This window comes from Spermophilus citellus (genome assembly GCF_964194105.1).
Source record: "Spermophilus citellus genome assembly, chromosome: 2".
In the NCBI taxonomy this organism is placed as follows: domain Eukaryota; kingdom Metazoa; phylum Chordata; class Mammalia; order Rodentia; family Sciuridae; genus Spermophilus; species Spermophilus citellus.
The window spans coordinates 236,292,932-236,309,565 of NC_138183.1; the positions used below are offsets into that span (position 1 = coordinate 236,292,932).

At 54.5% G+C, this 16,634-nt stretch overlaps 1 protein-coding gene across 1 annotated transcript in view; it reads right to left on the reverse strand.

Annotated features, from left to right (window-relative positions):
• Positions 1-2,968, reverse strand: part of SYT13 (synaptotagmin 13) — a gene marked incomplete at its 5' end in the record, with an annotated part of 43,210 nt that extends 40,242 nt beyond the window's left edge. Inside the window, one exon of the mRNA XM_081280539.1 lies at positions 2,786-2,968. Within this exon, the coding sequence (XP_081136665.1) occupies positions 2,786-2,968 (183 nt within the window). The remainder of the gene's footprint in view (positions 1-2,785) is intronic.
• Positions 2,969-16,634: the final 13,666 nt, after the last annotated feature.

Sequence of the window (16,634 nt, forward strand, 5' to 3'; positions counted from 1 at the left end):
CCAGGACCCTGGAAGCTCTGTCCCCAGGCCCATCAGCAGGTTCAAGACCCCTGGGGGACGTCAAAGTTCTCCTCAGAATCACAAGAACCTTCACCTTCATGTAGCCCTCCAGGGCCTGAAATCCGGTTCCCAGGTCCGGCCTGCAAACCCCAGAGGTTCCCCAACAGGACGGGGGGGGGGGGGCGTCTCTGTCCCCACAGACGGCCCAGTTCTGGGGGGGAGGGGGGAGGGGGACTTACCAAACCTCACGCCCCTCTGCCAGGCGGCAGGAGTCTGTCGCCGTTCCCCTCCCCCAGCCCTTTCTCTCTAAGGCGCATCTTCAGAGAGCACCACTGGCCCGCTCTTCTTTGTCCACATCTGCCACTTAGATCACGTCACCTGCCACCCTGCAGACACCGTGCGCCTGACTTTCTTTGAAATCAACGGGGCCGTCTTTCCTCTATTTACTTTATCTGGGTCAGCGGCTGAAGGAAGCTGCCACCAAGCCATTGTGAGAACTCAGCCTGCCACACTCTGTAGACGGAGCCCCAGGTTGCCCCATCCCATGTCCCCCAGGGAACCACTAAGGGGACTGTGGATGGGCAGGTGTCATGTGTCAATAAAGGCTTATTGTGTCCCTCTAGAGCTGGCACAAGACGGACGCACCCACCTGGGAGGCGCTAACAGAGCTACCCCCAGCTGGTTGCTGGGATGCAGTTGTGTGTGACAGTTTTTTTCTTGGATGCCAGGTGGTTTCCAGACACTAGTCTGTGCTGGGAATAAGTATTATGCAAGGAGGCGGGAACCAAAGACCCCACTGCACTGTCACAAGTGCTGTGGAAGAATCTGGAAGCAATGGTATGGGAGAGGGTGACGTGGAGACGCCTTGTTTCACATGACAGTAGGCATCCTCCTCCCTGACTAGGTGACACTGAAACACAAAAGAAACCTAAAGGGTCAGAAGAAGCCATCTGTGTGAAAAGCTAGAAGAGAGGGGAGGACAGAGCTCGGCGTCCTATAAGAATAATCATAAACCAGGGAGGCGGAGACTGCAAAAGAAGAGGACACTGGCCTGAGCCAGGCTGTAGAGAGAGCCGCTCTGGATCAGGCAGGTGAGGGAGCACCGTGGAGCAGCTGCGGGTATGGACTCCAAAGTCAGACCAGTTCTGGAGAGCTAGGCTCTAAAACTTCTCTGTGTGACCTTGGGCAAGTTACTTACCCTCTCTGAACCTCTATTTCCTAATCTTTTGATGGAATCATCCCATAGCTTCTTGACAGGTTGTTAAATGCATTAATAATGTAAAACACTCGTAAGAGTACCTGGCACAGAGCCTGTGCCATGGTTTGCTGTGACTTATCTAATGAGATGTGTGGACAATCGTATTAGGGCTGAGACTTCCTGCCTTGTCTTTAGCAGATAATCAGCCCCAGAGCCAGCGACTGGTTGTCAATAGGACAAAGCACGGGAGGGGTCCTGGAGGTCACTTAAACCCACTGCTTCTCCAGGGGTCCTCTCCGGGAAGGGAGGACACAGTGCCCAGAAAGCCACCCCTGAAAGGCAGCACAGTGGCCGTCCTTAGGTGCCCTGGGCAGGAGAGGAGCTTGAGAGGCAGCCGGGCTCCATCACTTCTGGAAAAGGGTTCCTCCAACCCCTGCCAGCGGGGATCTCGCTACTCCCACTTCTAGATCATTCCAGCCTGACGTCCCACTGCCCTGCAGCTCCTGTTCAGCCAGAGTCAATGCCACTTTCCTTCAGTTGTAAGAACTCAAACCACTTTCCTTTCCAGGTCACTGTATGGTGACTGGCACAGGCCCCGCACACCTGGACCCCGTGGCTTTGGAATAATTGATTGGAAAAAGGATGGAAGCCCCGAGGTTGAGTGCCACCCCAGAGCCCTGTGAGCTCCGGAAGGAATCTAGAGGGACTGGGGAGGTCATTTAAGTCACCCCCCTAGCACAGGGCCAGCTTTCCTCCAAGCACTCTGACCAGGCACCTCCTGGGGTCCTCCAGGGAACATCTGGCACCGTCCCTGGAGAACACCCTGGAGGTCACAGCTGGGGACTAGACCCCTCCCGGGCCCGCTGCCGCAGGGCACCCTGGGACTGCAGCCCATTTCCTGCCCCAAGGAGCTCTGCACCGAGCAGATGCCAGGGGGGACCCTCCTGCTCCAGGGACCTTCCGAGACCGCCCGCCGCGGAGGCTGCGGCGAGCCCTGGCTGGCAGAGCTGAGGACAGGAAGCCCCTCCTGGCGTCGCCCGGTCCCACCCCCAGTCCCCGCTGGAGGAGGAGGCGGGGGCGGGGAGCGGGGCGCAGCTCCCTTTGGGTTTTCTTCTCCGCCAGGTCCGTGGCCGCCCAGCTCCCTCCTCCCTCCGCAGACCCCACTCCAGTCCCCGACCTGTCGCTTCCTCACTGTCCCTCTCAGCCCCCAGTTCCTACAGCCGGGCTCCCGGCCCCCTCCCACGTCCTCTTCCGAGTGCCCTGACCCCCGCAGCCCCCGCAGCCCCCAAGTCCCTACGCTCCCCTGGGTCCCCATGGCTACCCGGGTCGCTTCCCCTGCCCTCCCCTCCAGCCCTCGCTGCGGCACCCCATCCCTGTCCGTGCCTCTCTGCACCCTCACCCCCAGTTACCCTTCACCTCCCTCCGATCCCCCCAGGCCTCCCCGACCCCTGGGGCCTGTCCGCGGCCCCCTCCCAGCCAAGTGCGGGAGCCAAGGGAGCCTCGCGGCCGCGGCGCCTCCGCCCGCGCCCCCAGGTCCCCGCCGCAGCCCGGCGACCCCGCCTCGCGGGAGGGCCAGGCGCCGCTCACCTGTTGGGCGGGCTGGAGCACCCCCGGCCTCGCCTTCTCGGGGTCCGGCTCTCGGTCCCGCGGCAGCAGCCCCTTCTTGGGGTGCATGTGCCGGCACAGGCAGGTGACCCCGCACAGCGCGAGGATGCTGGTGGCGGTGCCCAGCGTGGCGCCCAGCGCGATCACAGGCACCGACAGCACCATGGTGCCTGCTCCCCGCGCGGGGCTCGGTCCCGCCGCCTCGCACCACTCCAGGTCCCGGCCGCCGCCCGCCGCTAAGCAGCTGCCGGGTCCCCGCGAGCCAGCAGCTCTCCCGCCGCCAGAGGGGCGGGGATCGAGGGAGAGAGGGAGGGAGGACGGCGGCGAGGACGTCAGAGAGGAGGCTGACACCGAGCCGCGTCAATCAGCCGCCCCCCCTTCCCGCCAACATGTGACCGGACCCCCACCCAACAGCAGCCCGGGCCTTCCAGGTGGAAGGAAGCTCGGACTGTCTCCGGCTGGGGACCGTTGGGCCCCTAGGAGAGTCTGGACCTCGCTGAGGTCGCACCCCGTGAGCGCAGGAATCAGGCCTGCGACCTTGTCTTTAAAGGTTCCCTTTAAGAGACATCTAAATTTTTGCTCATCCTCTTTCTCCCCCAGGGGCTGTCCCGGAGGTGACAACATAGAGTGGGGTGTGTGTGTGTGTGGGGGGGCGCTTTGCTGACATGTAAACAAGGGGCTGAGGTTCCTCTCCCCCAGAGGGAAGAGTGGGGCAGCAGGCAGAGGGCTAGCATTTGCTCTGGCTCAAGACTGTCCTGTGTCCTGCTGAAGATGGGCACAGCCCCTCTGTGATCTGCAGTCCCCTTGGACTGGGCCGCAATTTGCCTCTGTGACCTAATCCCATCTGCAGGGTGCTTCTGTTCATGGGTCCATGGAGAGGCCAGGCTGGGAGGAGACAGAAACAGGGTCATCTTGCACCCAGATTCCAAGGCCACACTCAAGAGAAGGACTTGTCCTTGGAGGACAAAGAGGATCTGCCTCAGCAGCTGGGACACCCTTGATTCAGAAAGAGGGAGAATAAAAGTGGTCTTGGAGGGCAGGGAAATTGGACTCCTCTGCCTGTGGGGACTGTCTAGAGATAGTGGGCTTTTGTTCTCTCGGCACGGCACGTGGAGTGTTTCACTCAGCAGATGCTGGGTGCGTGTGGGAAGGGGCAGAGAGGATTCCGTCCACAAGTTCCCGTGAAGCTGCTGACCCCAGAGTCCGTGACCTCCCCTCCGGACCTTTGCTGCTGAGCTGCGGATGCCATCACAGCCTGGTTCCATCCCAGCCCACGCCCTGCCTATTGGCCAGTTACCTGCAGAAAAAGACCCCCCATGACTCAGTGGTTCAGAACACTGATTCTTCTATTTACCATGATTTTGTGGGTTGCCTGGGCTCAGCTGGGTGGTTTGCCTGCTCAGCGTGATGTCTTTTGAGACTGCAGTCATTGGGCGGTCCCACCAGGCTGTGATGATCCCTGGCTCCCTCACGTGGCTGGCAGTTGCTGCTGCGGCTGTAGGGGGGTCCCAGCTGGGCTATGCATTTCTTCAAGGGGTGCACTTTTGTTCTCCTCCAGGTGGCTTGTCCCTGTAGCTGAAGCGTCTCACAGAATGGTGGGCAGGTTCCAAAAGGAAGAGGGTCAACTGCCAGTTTAAGGCCTGGGTTCAAAAGTCGAAGAGCCACTACAATGTTTGGCCAAAGCAATACAGTTCCTCTAATTCTTTTCCTTTGGGACATCCAAAAGGGTGTTTCTGAAATGTCACACTGATCCTGTCAGTCACAGGCACTATAGCTTTAAAGATTCTCCAGGGATATACCCCAGAGACAACTGGGATCCAGAGCCCTTAGGGACACAGTCCCTGCTAACCCCTCCAGTCTCCTCTTAATGCATTTCCCAACATGACCGCTCCCAGAGGGTTGGGATTCATCCAACAAGCTGACATCTTTAGAAGCTCCCTGTCACCATCCGTGGGTGCATGCAGTAAGCACTCAATAACAGTTGAACGACTCACACAATAATCTCACACAGGACTTTTATGGCTCATAAGGAACCCCATTTGCGGTGTGAGCTCCATTTTATCAAATTGGCTCTTCCACAAGTATTGATTGTGTGCCTGCTGTATACCGGACATATTGTCCTGCTGAGCCCCATTTGCTACCGATTGTAGCCCTGAAGTGCCGCAGTCCCTGGTGTCTGAATTAGCATTCCCTCTCATCTGAGCTTCCCTGGGAGGTCTTCCTTGGCTGCAAGGCCTGGCAAATGCAAAATGTTCTGGGGAAATAAGTGGTTTAATTAATGCTTTCAGCTCCGGGTCTCCAGGGCCTGGGCTGCTCCCCCTGGGAGACCCTTAATGCCACAAATCTGAACAGGATCCGGGATAGGGGTAGGGGGGAGGGTAAAGAGCACTTAATATCAGAAAATGTCTGGCAGAGATCAGACACCTGCCTGTGGTCCACGGTTACTATGGTTACCAGGATGCAGGCAGCTGCAGTGGCCTTCATTTATAAGAGGACCCCAGCCCAGGAAGAGGAGTCTGCCTCTCTGGAATGCAGTGAATCTGTGGTAGATTGCAGCCCGGAAGGCTGGATCCCGAAAAGAGTCCTGCAGATTCTGAGGTGCCTTTGCCATCTGACCCGCCATCTTTGCACTTCTGTCTCATCAAAGAGTGACTTATGCTTCTTGCTACTATCTCTGGGCGGGGACCTTTAATGACAACTCTCTAAGAAAAAGTGTCAGTGGGTTCCTTTGAAAACTGAGATCACATCTACTGACAGAGGCAGCTGAGGGGAGGGGGTGAGAGACTGAGGATGTGGCCTGCAGATAATTGGGAATGTGGGGGCTGCCAGGCTGCCAAGGGCAGACGAGGGCAAGATGCTGGGGAGCTCCTGCAGGGCTGAGGGGTGGATCCCTGGAGCCTCCCGCGCTTCCTGATGAAATGTCACCATTGTTATTTTGATCAATATTGGGCTTGTTGGATGTCTGGATGTTCTGAAGCATCACTGGATTTCTAAGGTATTAAAGTTCTTTGATCTGGGAGAAAAGATTTCAAATATGGTTAAGCATCTCTTGACTATGGGACTCATCATTAGGCAATTCCTTTGTTGTGGGGACACGATAGTCTTCTCACACAGACCTAGATGGCTCAGGCCTGTCCATGCAATCCAGGAACACAGCCACAGCAAATGGGTGAGGCTGCCGTCCACATAGTCCAGCACATTGTTCCACAGCAAACTCTTTTTTAATAAGTAAGGGTGCACTCTAAAATAATCATAAAACATAATTCATAAAGCAGTGACCGTGGTTTATTTTCATCTTCAAGTATTATGTTCTGTACACAATCTATGTGTTGCACTTTAATGTGACTGGTGGCACAAGAGGTTCATTTATACTAGCATCACTACAAACAGATGTCTTCTTAGCTAGAGACACCACTCAGGGGTAGGAATTCTCCAGCTCTGTTATGATTTTAAGGGATAATCATTGTACCTGCTGACTCTCATTGACTCACACACACTTGTTATGCTGTGCCCAGCTATATAGAAGGTTCTCTTGTTTAGCAAACATCTATGGTGTCTGCATATGGTGCCAGAAGAGCGGGAGACATGCAAACAGAACGATTGAATTTGAACATTGGAAGGAGTTTGGCGATCACTTTCTGAAAGCCTTTTATTTTACCAGTAAGGAAACTGAGCTCCAGAGAGATTGCAGCTTGCCCCAAAAGTAGAAGAATAAGAAGCTGGGTAGGTGTTTTAGGTCAGAGGAAGTTAGGCCTTGCTGCAGTAACAAATAAGCCTGCAAACCCTCAGGAATTACCTCATTAAAAATGTATCTCAGATTCATTCCACTGCCTTTCCTTTTTCTATTCCCTTGCCTTCCCCTTTGTCTAATCTACTGAATATCTATTCTCCACCCCCCACCCTGCTTACTATGGGTTAGCTTCCATGTATCCACAAAAACATGGGACCTTGGCTTTGGGGGATTAGTTTATTTCACTTAGCATGATAGTCTCCACCCATTTACTTGCAAATGTCAAAGTCAATCTTCATGTATAACTGAAAAGAACCAATTTTTAAAAAAGTCTATCTCCCTGCTGTCTACCTCCAAGGAGGGTAGGGTCGCGCACAAGACACTCTTCTCCAATCAGTGGCTTCGGAATCTAGGATGGTTCAGTCCTGTGACTCCTTTGCTTCCAACCACACAGAGAAGGGAGAACCCTCGGTGGTGACATTTTCGAGGCCCTGGTAGAAATGGAGTCGATGGAGTGCTCCATCCTGTGGGCCAGAATCTGGAAACAGGACAAACCTCACAGCAGGCGGCTTGGAAGTGAGGGGGAGGACGTGCGTGAGCAAGAGTCGTCTGTTGCAGAAGCCAAAGCCCAGGGTTCTTCGTGTGGTGTGTATTTCTCCAGTGGTTCAGTCCCTGGGCCGCTGTGGTGAGTTGGTACCACCAGCGAGCTGAGCCCCTGCGAGAGCCCTGGTTGTGAACGGGCCCAGGCTGGTCCCTCCCGCCACGCAGAGATCAAGTCCCTCAGGGAAGATGGCAAGTCATCATCCCTCCCACAGGTAAAATCCTAAGTGCGACACAAGCGAAGAAGAGAACATTTGTGACAGGGATTTAACCTACTCAGAGACATCAGAGGAAGCTTCCCGGGAGAAGTGACAGTTATGCCAAGGTCTCGAGAGCAGCCCTGGCTCAGCACGGAAGGAGGAGAGCTCATCCCAGACAGAGCAGGAGCATGCACGAGAACTCTGTGACAACATGGTGCCGTGGGCACGGGGCCGCCGTGGCCTGGTCCATCCACTCTCCAAGAAAAGGAACCTGGTGTTTCACATTGGTTGGTTTCTCGGATGTGCAGGGTGTCCACCGTGGTTGACCTCCAGCTGTGGAAAATCCCTGGGTTTGCCGGTGGCTCTCGAAGGCAAGGAGGAGCTGGTTCCTGCACACCCCAGAAGCTCCAGACATAGCCTGGGACACAGGGGACAGGGTTAGCAGCAGGCTTGCTGGCCTCTTCTAGGCAGGGGAGCCTGACTGATGGGATTTGTGCTCCGAGGACCCCTCCGCTGCAGAGTTGAGAGCAGTTGGGGTCTGGGGGAGGAAGAGGAGACCCCAGCGGGCCTCAGGGAGGAAGGGTCCCCGAGGCTGTGCTGCTCAGTGGTGGCTGCAGGTACGGCTGGCCTCAGGAGACGCCCGCACCCTGTGGGCGCGTCCCACCCTCCTCTGGCCTCAGCTTTCAGCTCTGTGCTGTTGGCTCTCACTCGATGGTTTCATGGTCCCCCTGCTAATTCCCTGAGCTCAGGTCCCTGCCCGAGATGGCATGTGCAGGAGAAGCTTCCTGGAGGAAGAGGAGATTCCGGTCCCAGGACAGGGCCTTGCGGAGCTCAGAGAGTGAGCCGCTGGCCTCGAGGACAACAGGAAGGACAGCGCAGCCCGGGGCCAGGAGGGAGCTGCTCCAGTCACCTGTTGGTGACTCTGAGCAATTCTAGGGCCACATCTTAAGGCAGGAAGGAGAAAGGGGTCCCCAAGGCCCCCGATGCAGAGCTCCAAGTCTGTGACTTCGGGAATATTCCACCACCAGAGCAAACTGCAGCACCTCAGGTGGACCTCTGCCTGTCGTTGGCTACCATGGTGGGCCTTGTCCACCACCCAGGGTCCTTCACATTCCATCTCACACGGAAGACACAGTGTTCTGCTTCCAGAGCTCAGCTTCGGGGTCCATTCAGTTTCTCCTGGAAGTAGCTGAAAGGCTCCCTTTTCTCTCTAAGTTCAGGGAACACAGAGATGACAGGTAGTTCCCAGGGTTTGTCTGCTGGTTGGGAGGAAGGTCAGGACTTTTCCAGAAGCGTGGTGCTTGACTGTGTCACACACTCCTTTGAGAATCTAATAAATGCAAATTTCCTTTTCAGAAAAATGCCTGAATGCAAAATACAGATGATTTTGTGTGTAACTCTAAGTTGTCCGAGGACCCCATGATGCCTTCTAGAGGTTTGTGGGCCCCAGGTTAGAGGGGTCCAGCACACCTGCAAAAACAGAGCCCGAGAACAGACGACTTGGGACTCCCTCCCCAACAAGAAGAGAGAAAAAGAAGACATGGGCTTGAGTCCTTTGTCCTCTGTGTCCTGGGCTGTGCGGTGCATTGGTAATAACCTGAGTGTTTCTCAGCCTCAGTTTCCTTATCTGTAAAACAGGGCACCTGTCCGCACTCCTCAGGGACGTTGTAAGGATGGGAAGAGCGCCCCACCGATGGTGAAGATCCCTAAGTAGTATTCATTTGAAAACTTAAAGGGTCCCATTTGCTCCAAACCCTTTCATTTCTTAAGAAGGCGGCTGAGCCTGGGGGAGAGGTAGCTGTGGGAGCCCCGGCTGTGGCCATCAGCTCTACCGCCCGTGGTTGGGAGACCCGGGGAGGCAGATCCCCTAGACAGGCCTCAGCCTCAGCTTCCTCAGTCGTGAAAAGGGAAGAGGAGAAGGTCCTTTGCGATTCTCCCCCTTCCTGTGTCCAGACCCCCTACAATGTGACTCTGCGGGGGGGGGGGGGGGGGGAGCCGACTGATTCCCCCCTTCCTCTGGGCTGGCCTGTGCATTGATTTGGTTAATTGTGACAGAAATGACAGCAGGCCAATTCTAAACCTGAGTCTCAAGACATCCCGGAAGCGCCATCACAGAATCCTCCCTAGCCACCATGTGCAGAAGCCTCGTCTGTGCTGTGTGACACGAGGGATCCACCGAGCAGGTCATCCATGATCCCAGCCTACAGGGACCCCTGGCCTCTTCCGGGCCAGTTCCCGGAAGCCGAGCTCTCAGCCAACGGGCAGCTCACCATAGACACGAGACTAAGGCCAGGAGAAGCGAGGAGAGCCACCCTGCAGGACCCAACCAGGTCACCATCCACAGAGGGACGAGCTGTGCTGAATGACGAGTCACACAAGCCCCTGGGTTTTGGAGGGCTGGCTTAGGTCGAGAGCTGCCTGTTTACAGGGGCCATATTCACATCCCTGAAGACACGGGGCGCTAGCTTTTATAAAGCACCCAGAAGAGGGGCTTTAAGTTGCAGAATAAATTGCTTTCATTATTATTCCTGCCTCCCAAAGACAACTTGGCCAAGCACTGCCAGCAGTGCCAGATACACCAGCCCATGGGCCATCACAGAAGACGTGATCTTGGGCCAGGCACGGTGGCCCACGCCTGTAATCCCAGCAGCTCAGGAGGCTGAGGCAGGAGGATCTCGAGTTCAGATCCAGCCTCTGCAACTTAGTGAGGCCCAAAGCAACTCAGTGAGGCCCTGTCTCTAATAAAACGTTAGAAAGGGCTGAGGATGTGGCTCAACAACAAAAATATTGATCTTGTGGATTCCAGCACTTAAGCCAACCTCTGTTGAACTGATTTCCCCTCCAATGGAGTCACATGCTCACTTAGGGTTTGCGATATTTGTTTCTGTTACACTTTGCATCTGGAATGTTCCACAAAGGCTGGCCCCTACCTGATGGAGCTACTGGGAGGTCGTGGAGACCTGAGGAGGCAGGGTCTGGTTGGAGGAAGCGGGTCATGCGGGGTGTGCCCTTGGAGGGTGTATTGGGACCCTCTCTCTGCTTCCTGGTCACCAAAAGGTGAGCGGCTTTGCTTCTCCAGGTGCCTCGGCCAGGATGAGCTGCCTCACCGCAGCCCCAGAAGCAATGGGGCCAGTCACCAGGGACCGCAACCTCCGAAACCGTGAGCCAAAATAAACCTTTCTTGCTGCCTTTAAATTCACCTCAGGTACTTAATCACAGTGATGCAGACCTAACACAGTGTCCAAATCTTAATGCCAGTCGGTCTCATTATTGAATTATATAATTTAATACAGGGGTAATTCCACAAATGAATTGAACTGCAAAGGAGAGCTGGCTTCATGAGAACCAAGGTGAGGGCTTGGCCAAGATCTGCGCAGCCAGGTGGCTTTTAGAACTGAGTTCAAACAGGTCTGAGCAAGTTATCTGTGAAAGGCTGGGGAAAGTCCTCAAATTCTAGGATTCTGCCACCAGGTTTTTAGGCGTGTCTCTAAGTTCTTCCTCCGCTGCCAGGAACAGGAAGCGGGGAGTCATAGACGGGGTGTCGTGGGCGCAGGAGGTAAAGGTGTTGATGTCTGATAGGGGCTTCCCACGGGCAGGCGCAGCCCCGAGGTTTTGTCTGCACTAATGTACTTGGTAAATTTTAGAAAGGTGACACAGAATTCTAATCCTCCATAGGCAGGAAAAATCATGTAAACTGTGACTTAGGTTAAAATAAAATGTGGAAGGTGTGGGTGGCATTTTGAACTCGTTCTTGGAGTCTCACCTACACATCACTTTGGTCCTAAGCACTGCTTTACACAGTGAATGCACCTGTTTATCCAGCTCCGAGAAAAAAAGACAGAACAAGACTCACACCCCAGGAATTCCTCCTGCATTGTTTTGGATGCTCTCCTTTTGAGGGTATTTTTAGATGGACCCACAATGGACACTCATCTGGGGCCCAGAAGAGGAAACTTCGCAACATTTGTGGGTGGTGAGATGCTGCCATCTAGAGGATGTGGGGGAAATGAGCCCTGGGCTCCGGGTGTCTTTCTGAGGCCTCCTTGGGCTCTTATCTAAAATTACCAGCTTCTCACCCCCTGGCCCGGACACTTCCTGTTCCATTTCCTTGCCTTACTTTTCCAACCCATTAGTATTTATCATATTTAATATTTCTAATTAATATTAAAGATATTATTTCTTAATAATCATAGTTAATATTGCACATAATGCTTCTTATCTGTCACGTTGGAGGGCCAGTTCCCCTTTTGGAATGCAGGCCCTCGGAAGGGCAGGGTCTGTGTTCTCTGGAGTGTACTCCCAGCCCTAGAGCAGCCCCGGCACATCACAGATACTCTATAAGCATGCCAAGGGACAAACAACCACCCTGTCCCTGACCCACTCCCCAAGTCTTAAGACTTGGCCTCACCTTCGAGTACAACAACTTGGCAATCCATGCCACTTGCCCTGCTCAAGGGAGGCTCCAGGAACCTGGCGCTGTTAACCCCCAGGGCTGGGGTGGGAGGGGCCTGGCCAGGGCCCTGGATGCTCTGGCCTGCGTCACACACAGCCTGGGCTGGGGGTAAGTTGGGCTGGAAAGTAGTGAGTTCTGTGTCATAATCGAACCAGACACCTGTGTCAACGGTCTACACCCCCAGCAAATCCAGGGCCCACTGGGGAACCCGCTGGGTGGCCTTGGACAATGCACTCTGACATCACAAAATGGAGAGGATAAAGGGGTATAATGGACACAAAGGGTTAGCTCAGTGCTGACAGGTGACCAGCGCAGGAAAGTCGGGAGTTATTACCATTATTTTAAAACGTTGGTGCTAAAGGGAGAACCAGAGATCTGCTGCACGAGAAGCATGTTCCATTTGGTTCTGTGCAACTTCCCCCTCCCCAGGTTTGTATGTGGAAAAAATGAAACAAGAGATGGGCGATGGGAGGGGAGTGAGGAGAAGAACCACGGGTCCCCGCATTGCCAAGCCCCCTCCTTCCCACCTTACCATGCACCTCTCGGGAGCTCCAAAGCTGCTCCAAAGCACCCGTGAACCCCTGATGGTGACCTTCACCCACATTTTACAGACAGGGACAGAGGGGGATTGTTGGAGTCAACGGACCCCCAGGAGGGTGACTGAGAGCTTTGCAAGGTAACCCAAGCTTCATCTGCAGCCCAATTTGAAGGACTTCAAATTGCTGCAAGGAAATACCTGCTGAGGTCCCCCAGCTACCTGGAGTCCCAGGGGTTCCCAGGGACCTGCCTCCAGGAGGCCTCGAGAGGACTCTCCTCCCTGGATGGCTCAAGTCCGAGAGTTTTCCAGTTGCTTTCTCAGGGTGGTGTGGCTGGTGCTTCCTACACTGAACCGGTGATCCACCATCCAGCCCCCAGAGTGACCTGGCACCCAGTGCCCACCCTGTCCCACCAGCCTTGGAACTCTGTCTCTGAGATTGGGTGACAGGAATAGGTCAGCTGTCAAACCTGGTGCTCCCCCAGCCCCACAGACATGTCTACCCTAGGGAACCTAGATTGTCATTAACTTGTGTCAATCACTCACTATTCAGCAAGACCATAGGGAGGGTGAAGCACTGTGGCATGGTCTGGGGACACGGCAGTGAACGAGAAACACCGGCCCCTGCCCCTATGGGACTTATATTCTAACTTAGCAATATTCGTATTTGGGGTGTATAGTTGTTTGAAAGAGGGGGATGTCCATGCTCTGGGAATGGTTAGCAGAATAGTAACCCCCGCTCTTAGTTGGGACCACCCAACTGTCTCCAGGCATCGCCAAATGTCCTCAGAGAGCAAAGCTATCCTCAGTTGTGAATCACTGGAGCAAATATACCCCCACCCACTTAGAACCCTCCATCTCCTTCTTTCTAACTGAACTCATTGCTCTCCAGGACTATTTTTTTTTTTTTCAGCCTAAGCCCTAGAACTTCCCTCAGGCCCTCTCCCATAGTTACATATTACATTTTTCTCTTTCTTGATTTAGTCCATGAAATGTCTTTATTTATGGAAGGACATCCTTAAGTAACTTTCTCAGAAAAGGTGTGTAGGAAAGAAACAGTCTAAGTCCTGGAAAACCTGAATATGTACTTTTTCCTCTTACCCTCAGACCCTGTTAAACCCTGTTGATCACTTGGCCTCACGATTCTGGATTGAAAATAGTACCTCAATTTTAAAGACTTTGCCCTGTTTTTTTCCTAGTGCTGAGAGTTTCTGGGTCCACCTCAATTTCATTCCTTTGATGGTGTCCTTTCTTGTTTGCTTTTGTCTGTCTGTCTCCCTCTGGAAGTTTCTAAGATCTTCTTGATATCATTGATGTTTGGAAATTCTACACCAGGATGTGCCTTTCAGTCACTGTGCTGGTCAGTCTGTGGCCCTTTTGATCTAAAAACTTGTGTATTTAACACTTGTGCACTTAGATCAAAACCCTGGGGAATGGTATTTTGTTTGTTTGTTTTGTTTTTGTTTTTTTTCTCTTCATTTCCTCAAAGTGTTCTGAGGAAGTTTTGGAAACTATTGCCTGTTACCTGAACTGTTCCATTTCATTTAGTTTTACTACTTATTCATCTTATGCTTTCTATTTTACAAAAAAAAAAAAAATTGCAATTTTTTTTCACTTTTCTTCCTGAGATTCACCATTTCAGATGTTAGCCTGACTGCAGGAGACGTCCAGAGAGCCAGCAAAGTGTCATTTCCAGGCATGTCTATGGTTGAGTCTGTCTGAACTCAATTTGTCCCCAAAATTCATGTTCTCTATTCTGGATCCCCATCATTGCAATATTGGGAATTAGGGCCTTTGAGGAAGGAGAGCAAAGGCAAATTTCCTCTCTCTTCTCCTACCCTTGGACGTCAGAACTCCTATTCTCCAGTCGTTGGACTCCAGGATTTGCACCTGGGCCTCAGACTGAGGTTCACCACCTGTTTCCCTGGTTTCTGATGCCTTTGGACTTGGACTGAGCCGTGCTGTGGGCTTCCCTGGCCTTCCAGCTTACAGAAGGCCACTGTGGGCCCTCTGGGCCTCCACAACCAGGTGAGCCAGTTTCCCTAGCAATCCCCTCTCCTGCCTGTCCATCTGCCTGTCCATCTGTCTGTCTGTCTATATATCTGTCTATTCATCCATCCTACTGGCTCTGTCTCTCTGGGGACCCTGACTGATCCAGCTGGAAGCATCACTTACTGATGACCTGCCAGCCTGGTCTCCCTCTCGGGGCACAGGGGCCTCCTAAATGCCAGGTTGCTGAGCCCCCCACTCAGGAGCCGATGCAGTCCTCAACACCACACCTAACCAGGTACCTGCTGGCCTCAGGGAGTCCCTGCACCCTTTGAATCTCAGTTTCCTCCCCTGTATGATGACGGTGATGAATCCGCTTCTTTCCTTCAAGGTTTGGGGCAGAGACCAGGTAAGCGAGTGAATCCCAGGCACAAATTGTACAATGATTTTTTTTTTTTTTTTTGGTACCAGGGATTGAACTCAGGGGCACTCGGTTACTGAGCCCCATCCCCAGCCATATTTTGTATTTTATTTAGAGAGACAGGGTCTCACTGTCTCTAAATAAATTCAAAACTCTCAACTGAGTTGCTTAGGGCCTCACTGTTGCTGAGGCTGGCTTTGAACTCGCGATCCTCCTGCCTGGGATGACAGGTATGTGCCACACGCTGGGCTACAAGGTCCACCTTATTAATCACTTTGATGGATTTCTTCCTTCCTTCCTCTATTCCCTTCTTTCCTACCTTCCTTCCTTTTTCCCCCTGAGCAAAAGAGTCTCTGAACTTTTGCTTTTTCAGAAAACAAAAGAGAACTAAACTAATCTGGGCCTCCCTCTCCTGCTGCGGAGACCGGGTGAGCTGGGGTGGGGCGGGCCCTTCTCTGGAGGCATGGGGATGGAGGAGTCTTACTTTCTTAATGTTTGCTCAGTGCCTGGGGCCTCTGGTGGGCTGGGAAGTCTCCAGCTGAGTCTAACTGTGATTGATGGTTAGTGGCCATAAAACCCGATTTCCTGCCTGCCCCCCAACTGTCAGCCAAGCATCTGCAGCAGCCTATAAACACCCCCTCCCCGCCAGGGCTTACTTCCCAGAGCCCCTGGGGCTGTTTTAACCAGCATCAAAGCCGGGCAGCTTTTCTGTCCCTCACCTTTCTGACCCGTTCCCCTGTCCCGGCCTCCCTGGGCCTGGCTCTCCCACTGAGCAGTGTCTGCAGCAGCCCAGGAGAGGCCCAGCTGTGTGCAGAGAGCGAGTGGCCTCGAGAACTGGGTGTGTCTGGCCTCTTCTGAACACACAAATCCGAGGGCGCAGAGAGAGCCACCCGTCCCAGTGAAGCCTCCCCCATCAGCCAGGCTTGGCGCAGGCTGCACCCCTGGCCGCACTCTGGGGTGCTCACTCACATTCTGAGCCGACGGCAATGTCTGGAGCATCTTCAGATCCGGCTCCATCACCTAGTTTAAGAAACCAAGAGGACTGTGAGCTGCTCACCCACCCAGGGACAGGTGGGGACAGGCTCATCCCAAGGCCTGTGGGTCCAGAGATTGAAGCGGGCCAAGGGTCCTTTCTCTCTAGTCTTCACTTCCTGCCCCTCCAACCCTAGGCAGCTCCTGGGCAGTCCTGAGGGGCAGGTTTAAAGGGAAGAAGTCTCTTCTCCTTGACAACCTGTGTGTGTGCTCCCCGGGGCACGTGGCGGCCTGGTGTGGGTGGCCTACAGGCCCGTGGGCCCGTCGCGGGGCCTGCGGAGGGGAGGAGCGGCCCGAGGAGGGCCCACCTCGGGTGGCCAGTGCCTTCCCTGGTGGAGGGGTCGGGAGACAGCAGTAGATGAAGCACCATCCGAGAGCCGTGAGCACGGAGGGAGGACGCGGTGAGGGACTCTCTGCCAGGAGGGAGGTGGCTCTGGACGCCCTGAAGCCCCTTCCTGCTGACAGCAGAGTGTCCAGTGGAGGCGGCCTCAGGGCCTCTTGCCTTCGTGTTGCCGGCTCTGCTGAGGGTGGGCCGCCCTCCTGCCTCTGTCCTGTCCCTCCTGTGACCAAGGGCAGCACAGGGAGGGTGGCCAGGGGTCTCTGAGAGAGATGACCGGAGGGTGACCCTCGTGTGGCAGCCAGAAGGGAGGAGGGAAGCTGTAGGGCTGATGAGGGGGCGCCCAGTGACCCCAGGTTCTCCCACAGTGAGGCCTGAGAAGGCCCCAGGGGCGAGGAAGCGCCTGCCGGTGGCCTCTGCCCAGACCAAGGGAGCCCGAGCATCCCAGCAGCAGAGGGGCTGCGGAGTGCCCCCACATCACAGAGCTCGAGAGGGGCTGGGGCTGCGCGGCCACCTGGAGCCTGCTCTGTGCAG